This window comes from Petaurus breviceps, unplaced genomic scaffold, assembly GCF_028583685.1.
Source record: "Petaurus breviceps papuanus isolate PSGF00001 unplaced genomic scaffold, PetGlider_PUasm1.0 103, whole genome shotgun sequence".
NCBI classification, from domain to species: domain Eukaryota; kingdom Metazoa; phylum Chordata; class Mammalia; order Diprotodontia; family Petauridae; genus Petaurus; species Petaurus breviceps.
This window is the reverse complement of record NW_027185588.1, coordinates 4,963,397-4,971,216: the sequence shown is the minus strand read 5'-3', so window position 1 is coordinate 4,971,216 and position 7,820 is coordinate 4,963,397. Positions and strand designations below refer to the sequence as shown.

The 7,820-nt window shown below is 43.3% G+C and overlaps 1 protein-coding gene across 1 annotated transcript in view; it reads left to right on the top strand.

Moving 5' to 3' along the window:
* The window catches only part of LOC138176190 (mucin-16-like), a 101,531-nt gene that overhangs the window by 85,407 nt on the left and 8,304 nt on the right, over nt 1-7,820 (top strand). Inside the window, exon 36 of the mRNA XM_069106965.1 lies at nt 775-891. Coding sequence (XP_068963066.1) covers nt 775-891 — 117 coding nt within the window. The remainder of the gene's footprint in view (nt 1-774; nt 892-7,820) is intronic.

Genomic DNA, 7,820 nt, shown 5'->3' with positions numbered 1-7,820 from the left:
ACTCTCTTGGAATCTGCTGAAGGATACTTGCTTGTAAGATGGGGAGGCAGGTAAGTTGTGATCCATAAGAAGGACTCAGAGACATATGGGAAGATGTATGAAACAGATGGACAGTGAGTAAGCTGAACCAGGGAAACAATATACACAGAGGCTGCAGCAATGTAATTGGAAGGAATCACAAACCCAAACTCTCCTGTATAAAGTAATAACAATCAAGTGTTGGCCCAGAGAAGAATTGAGAGGGGGGAATGCTGAATATGCTGTCAGATGAGGTCACAATCTTCGTTGGTTTTGTTAAACTGATTTTTAAAAACCTTCAATACAAAGGAGACTCTCAGGTTAGGGGAGGGAAAGGCTATATTTGGAAATGAATATAACATAAAAACAAAAAGACATCAAGAAGACTTGAAAAAAGTTTTAAAGCAAAACCATAAAAATAGAACCTCATCTCTGATGTTCATTTCCAGCATGGCTGGCTTACTATCCTCTCTTCAATCCCAGCTTGCCTGTGTAGTTTTGTGGGGTCCCTATCTCAGGTCACAACTTCCAGAAGAAAACATGCTGAAAGGGAGAGTGTAGATTTGGACTCAGAGGACCCAAGTTCAAGTCCTAATTCTGACACTAGAGGCGTGATCTGGGAAAGTTCCCTTTCCCCATTGGCCTCAGTTTCTTCAACTGTAAAATGAGAACTGACTAAAGCTCATTCCTGCTTTGAGTCTAATAATGCTATGAACTGTTCCTCCCTCCACTCTAACTCTAGGTTATTCATCCCAGAGCACCCCTGGACAAGGGGAATACCAGTTTCATTTCAAGATCCTCAACCACGACCTTACCAACCCTGACCCTACATCCCCAGAATACAAAGCACTTCAGAAAGACATCCAGGACAAGGTAGGCTGCTGTGGCCATGCTACTCATCCAAGTTTCTTATTGACTAATCTTTGACTTTCATCACTTATAGATGTCTGAAGTGGAGAAAAAACAGAGGGGAAGAGGGCATATATTAGCTCAGAGACAGGACATGAATTCATGTGAATAGGATACTTAGGTACAGATTTGCTCACGTTTCTTTTCTGCTTAAATCTCTCTAGTGCTTTCCTATTGAATAAAGTCCACGTGTTCTTGTATGGCATTCAAGACCTTTCAAATTAATCTAACACTATGTACCTTTTCAGCTTTCGTAATACTCACCTCCAGTCACTCTAAGCTCCAGTCAAACTGGACTACTCTCTGACCTACTCACACATTGCATGTTCTCTTTCTACTCTGTGCTTCTCTTTATGCTGATCCCTAGATCTAGTATGTCCTCATTCATTTACTTCAGGTGCTGAATTCCTACCCAGCCTTGAAACTCTCCCTCAAACACAAACATTCTCCAGGAAGCTTTCTCTGATTCCCCTCCCCTGGACCATGAGCCCCAGGTCATAATAGCCATTCCATTGGGTCTTTGCTTAGCACCTCTTTTAACATGTAATAGAGTATTAAGTGCCCTCTGTGTCTGTCTGATTCTCTTACTAGACTCTGAGGGTGATGAAGTTTTGTCTTATCCAAACTTTGTACTGTGTATTTCTCCCAGTCTTAAGTATAACTCTCTATAAGCTATAGATAGTGGATATTTGTTGAATGTATGACTTATTTGGTCTTTATAAAAGATGGTTTATGACTGAGAAAATGATATCCAACGACCCTACTTCCATTACCTAAAAGAATATCTTTCCATGCCTTATCCAAGACTTTGAGAGGCCGTCACAAGTCTAGAAGTCTTTAGCTGGGTCCACAGCTCCATTGCTATTGGACCTTCCTTAATGAACTAAGTGCATTTTTTATGTTGCATTTGGCAGCAATCATAGCTGTGCTATCATTAGGAAATCCAGGAACCAAAGGGCAGAAGTATGGTGGAGAACTTTTGGGTGAAGACCAATGAAGACAGAAACAGAAATATCATCACAGTACACTACAGACTACTTGAGCAGAAAGAGAAAACAAAGAGATGTAGAAGAGAATGAATTATGTGCCTGGTAGACAGGCATAATATAATATGTGAGCTTCAATCATATAGATATCCACTGGAGCTCTTCTCTATCCCAAGCATAACAGCTAATAATTTCTTTATTTGTCCTACTGGCCTTTTAGCTAGAAGAATCTTTGAGAGGAACCTACTGTTGTGTATTTTATTCTTACCAAGAAGGAAGAATTAGATGCTAGAGTGGAAATGATGGCCACCTTGGGACAGGGGGAGGTAGTCTTTCCACCTTAGTATTTGTGCTTGTGGGGAGAAGAACTAGGAATAGTTTGACATGCACCCTATCTTTTGGACAGTGTATTTCAAAAGGTTCAGAGGAAGGAAATCTCATGGCTTAAAAATCTATGGGGGGAAGCCAGTTCAGGAGGAATAACAAGCTCTCAAGTATAAAATTCTAGACATACAATTATGATGAGGAAGAAAATGGAAAGAACAATTTGGATAGACAGGGAGCTCATCAACTAGAATTTTAAAAGATATTTTAAAAAAGACTATAGGGAAGATGGAAACAAAAATAGGTGTATTTGAGGATGAATGCAAATTTAAAAAAACCATGGTGTGACAATATATGAAGTGTCAGAGGTGCTAAATCTCTAAATGCATGGAGGCTGCCAAGGAAGGTTTATTAGGAATGACATGGAATACTTAGATATTTTAGAGAAAAAGAGAAGGCTCAAAGAATGGATAGGAGCACTGTTTGTAGTGGATGGGACAAATATGTCAAATATGACAGATGAGAGAGACAGCAGAGCACCTCAACTGTGCTTTTTTCACCTTTTTTTACTGCCAACAGGAATCGTCTTTGGTCTGGATAGGACAGGATAAAATGGCTAAAAAGGGATTGGTAGCCATGATAAGTAGGTTTTCATCAGAAAACTACATCCTAGGATACTGAAAGAACTAGATGTAATTGATGTGCTCCCATCAGCGATCTTTGAAAAATTGTGAAGAAAAACAAGAATCATGAAAGATGGGAGCTTTACCACAGAAATGAAGAAAATTACCACTGTTTTTAAAAGAAGAGAATAGAGTCTGAAAACTGAACCTGACTTTAATTCCTGGCAACATTCTTGAACACAATATTAATGGGATCATTAGTCATAGTTTAGAAAAGGAAGCTGTGATCACAAAGACCCTAGTATGGCTTCATCAAGAGCAGGTCGTGCCAAACTAACTTTATTTCCTTCTTCGACAGTCTTATTAACCCTGGTAGATCAGGGGAGGGCTAAGGATAAAAGTTTACACACATATTAGAAAAAACATTTGATGACATGCCCCATGCTATCCTTTGGGCAAGATGGAGAGATGTCTAGATGATAATTTTTTGTTGTTCAGTCATTTTTAAGTCATGTCCTACTCTTCACTGGCCCCATTCGAGGCTTTCTTGGCAAAGATACTGGAATGGTTTGCCATTTTCTTCTCTAGATCATTTTACAGACGAGAAAATTGAGGCAAACAAGGTTAAGTGACTTGCCCGGGGTCGAAAAGCTAGTATACCAGATTTGAATTCAAGTCTTCCTAACTCGAGGCTCAGCAGTCTATCCAGTGTCCATAGCTGATCATAGATGATCATATAGATGGCCAGATTCAAAAGCAACCAGGCCCAAAGAGGGTTGATTGTTCAGTGTCAACTTGGAAGCAGATCCCCAGTAGAATTGCCAGGAATCTGTGCTTGGCCCTGTGCTATTTAAATACATTTTTATTAGCTACTAAAAGTCATAGAGAGCATTCCTCATCAAATTTGCAAAAGTTACAAACCAGGAAGGGGGGAATAGCCAAAACATTGGAAGACAGAGACAGGATGGGTTGAACTGATTAAGATAAAATTTAATGGAGATAAGTGTAAAGTCATGCATTAGAACTTTTTTTTAAAATCAGTTTGAAAAAAGTAGCAGCAGTATCTCTGGAAAGAACTTGGAATTTCTTTTGGATTACAAATTCCTCATGCAGGAACAATGGGAATGCCTAAAAAAGCAAATATGATTTAGACTTAAATAAGGGAAGCATCACATCACATTAAGGAGATGATAAATTTGCTGGGCTTTGCCCTGCTTAGACCACTTCAGGAGTATTGTGTGCATTGCTATGCACCATGTTTTAGGAAGCTGACAAACTGAGGCATATCCAGAGGAAGGTAACTGGGAGATGATGGGCATGGAGTTCATGTCCTATCATGATTGGTTGAAGAACTAGTGACCTTTAGCCTGGATAAGGGAAGCCTGGTGGGGGAGAAGGCAGGGAAGTTCTCAGTGGAAAGAGGATTAGGTTTCTTCTGCCTAACCCCCATGGGTAGCATAAGGAGCAATTAGAGGATCTATTGAAAAGCTTTGTAGCAATTAGTACAAAGTGGTTGCCTCTTGTGGTTGTGGGTCCTCTCCCTCTCACCAGAGGTCTTCAAGCAAAGGCCGTCGGGAATGTTGGAAAGAGGATCCTTGCTCATGTTGAGCTTGGTCTAGATGACCTCTAAGATCCTTTCCAGCTATCAGCTACTGTGATTGTTCCTTGGTGGGCATTAGTCAGAGGTTTTGTGTACACAGATTTTTGCCCCACTAATGAGGAAGTAGGTTCAGTCTGTGTCCTAGCCCTGTCCCTTCCACTGCCATAGACCAAGGATGTAGAAGATCTCTCACTTATCACTTGATTGACCTGGAGACAATAACTTAAACTTCCTGGCCTCACTGTCCTCATCTGTATAGTTAGAGTACTGGGCTACATGGCCTCTGAGGTCCCTTCTGGTAGAGCTATGATCAATAGTCCTTCCTGAAGCCTCCAGGTTTGGAAGCATCTCCCCATCCCCTTTCACTCTCTGCATCCTCTGGCAGCAACAGCGGCCTTAAGGGCAAAGAGCCTAGTGACCTCCTAGCACAAGGACGGATTAGAGACCAGACTTGCCCGGGATCTGGAGGAAACCTTGGCTGTGTCTTGTTTATGAAACAAGTCTCACTTAGAGAGTCCTCAGACCCCAACTCACTGTCCAGCCCCTTCCCACCCTGAAAAGCCTTCAGTCTCACTCCCAAATTTTTGTTTTCTTCCACCTCTCCTGGGTCCAACCAAGCAAGAGCTTGTCCCCGGCCTCCTGTTCCCAAGGAAGCAGGTCTCTTTTTTCTCTTTCCTCCCCTTGTGTCCCAGGTCGGGGGGATCACCCACCCTTGTCCTCCCTAAAATGTGACATCCTGCACCTCACGCAATACTCCAGGTGAGGGAGGCAGACTTTACATCTCACTGTTGATGCTTCCTGCCTAGGTGTGACCTTGGGAACTTTGTAGTTCTGGGTCTCAGTTCTGCAAAATTAAAGGGATGAGCTAGATGACCTCTGAGGCCTCTTTCAGCTCTAGACCTATGAGCCTGGGAGAATGGATCCGAACAAACCACCTCCCCTGGTGTGGTCGTGATGCCCGCATGTGATTCCTAAGACCCTGGACCGCTGGCATTCCCCTTTAACACTATAGTGCACATAATGCTTTCAGGTCCAGACTTCCCATTAATGCCTTCCTTCTACGTCTGGTACTTATTCTCTCACCATCCCTTCTGGTTACACATAAAGCTTAGACATTTCTACTATCCATACCCTTGGCCCATATCAGTAAGATCCCTATCAACTCATGCTCCCCCCCCCCAATTTATTCTGATTGCTATCTTCCTTCCTTGAGCTGTCCATCCATCCATCCATCCATCCATTCATCCATCCATCCATCCATCCATCCATCCATCCATCCATCCATCTGTTGATCCATGCATATTTGTCTGTCTATCTGTCTGTCTGTCTATCAATCATCTATCTGCCCACCTATTAATCCATGCAACTAACAAATATTTATAAACTGATATATCACATGGGACTATGCAAAAGATAGACAAATGGCACACAATCCTTGCTTTCAAGGAGTGTTCATTCTAATAGACAGACCACGACCTTTATATGAGAGTGAAATAAGAGCAAGTGAGTAGGCTAAGTGATATAGTGGATAAAGCATGAGACCTGAAGTTAGAAAGACCTGGACTAAATTCTGTCTTAGAGACTTACTAGCTGTGTGACCCTGGACAAGTCACTTGACCTCTTCCAGCTTTACATTTCTCATCTGTAAGGTGGAGATAGCACCCACCTCACAAGGTATTTATCAAGATGACCTTAAAGGGCTATAGAAATATTAGCAATGATTTTGAGAAGCCTGGACAAAGTGCTAGAAGAAATTTAAAGAGGGAGGCTCACCTTACTTGGGGGTGAGGAAGAAATATTGTTGGAGGAAACTGATTCCTGAGCAAAACCACTACTGGCAATGTTTGTGTCTGAGGCTAATAGAAGCAATGGGGGGGATACAAGGGGGAGCCTAGGGGGAAGAAGCACTTTCTGACCCAATGCTAGTGCACATGCATGTGTGCACACTTAACCCCTTGTGGTGGATGAGACCAGGAAAAGGAGGGAGGTGGCTCAAGGCCCTCTCACTTGCACCATCTAAATTCCCTAGTTGTAGGGAGGGGGAGATGAACCCCGAATGGAAACTGCCACTAGAGGGCAGGATCAAGCCGCTGAGGCCAGGGAGAAGGGAATGTGCTGAACAAGGTACTGGCGCCCTGGGCCAGAGCTCTGATGGTCCCTCCCTAGTTATGTTCTGTGGCACAATTGGGTCTCCAGGGAAGGGAGAGATTTTGATAGGAAGGAGACATTTCAGACATGGAGTAAGTGTGAGAACATGGAGAGGAGAGGGCAGGAAAGGAATGGGGTATAGGAAGAACGCTGCAGTCTGGCTAGAATACAGAGCACGAGAAGAAAATGTGGAGCAATGGAAAGAACAGAAGGGTTTAGAGTCACAGGACCTGGGTTCAGATCCTGGCTCTCTTACTTGCTACCCCTGTGACCTGAGAAAAGTCAGTCTCTCCAGGCCTCAGTTTTCTGAATTGCAAAATGATGTGTGTGCATTGTGTGTGTGTGTGTGTGTATGTGTGTGTGATTGGATGACTTTAAAAGGTGCCTTCCATGACAACAATGAGGATTCTGAAGAGTTTAAGATAAAGGTCATTTGGTTCCAAATTGTGGAGGGCCTTGAATGCCAGATTTAGAGGTTAATACTTGATTTAAAAAGTAAAGAGGAGGCACTGAGGCTCGTTTGAGTAGAAGAATGAGGTAATTGGAGAAGGCATTAGGAAGATGACTCGGGAAGTTTGCTTAAGACAGACAGAGTTGTGGATGCTTGGAAGGTGATTACAGCTTCTTTCCTGGTCTAGCAGTGGGCACATCCCAGAGAAGGCATTTAAAGGAACTTTACAGAAGGACACTCTGAGAGCCATACTGAGGGTGTGCCAGCTAGGGTTTGTCCCAGGGAGCTAAAGAGGGATGGCAGCATGTGTGGTCCTGTGTGCCCCTCTCCCTCAGTCTCCCCTCCCACCAGTGTCCTGGAGTTTCTGTCCCCCCCCATCCACAGGACAATAGCAAGCCCACCCCAAATGACCAACCTTTAATGCCACTTAGTCTGAAAGAGGTTTGTGGCACTTTCTTCCACATAAGCATTCATTCCCAGCTATGGCTCTGCACATCTAATGAAGGATCAGAAGATTCCTCATTTAGCCCCATTTATCCTCTGGGCTTGTATACCTCAGCCTCAGAATGATCTGGAGTCAAACCCTGTCTCTGATACATTCTGGCTGTGTGACCCCAGGAAAAGCACTTAACCTCCAGGGGCCCCAGGCAATTAGATTACATGGCAAGTGTGATCTGCATTGGTGGGAGAGAGAGAGGGAGAAGAGAGAAGAATTAGAGGATGGGGAGAGGGAGAGAGAGAAACATATGGCTGGGAGGGGG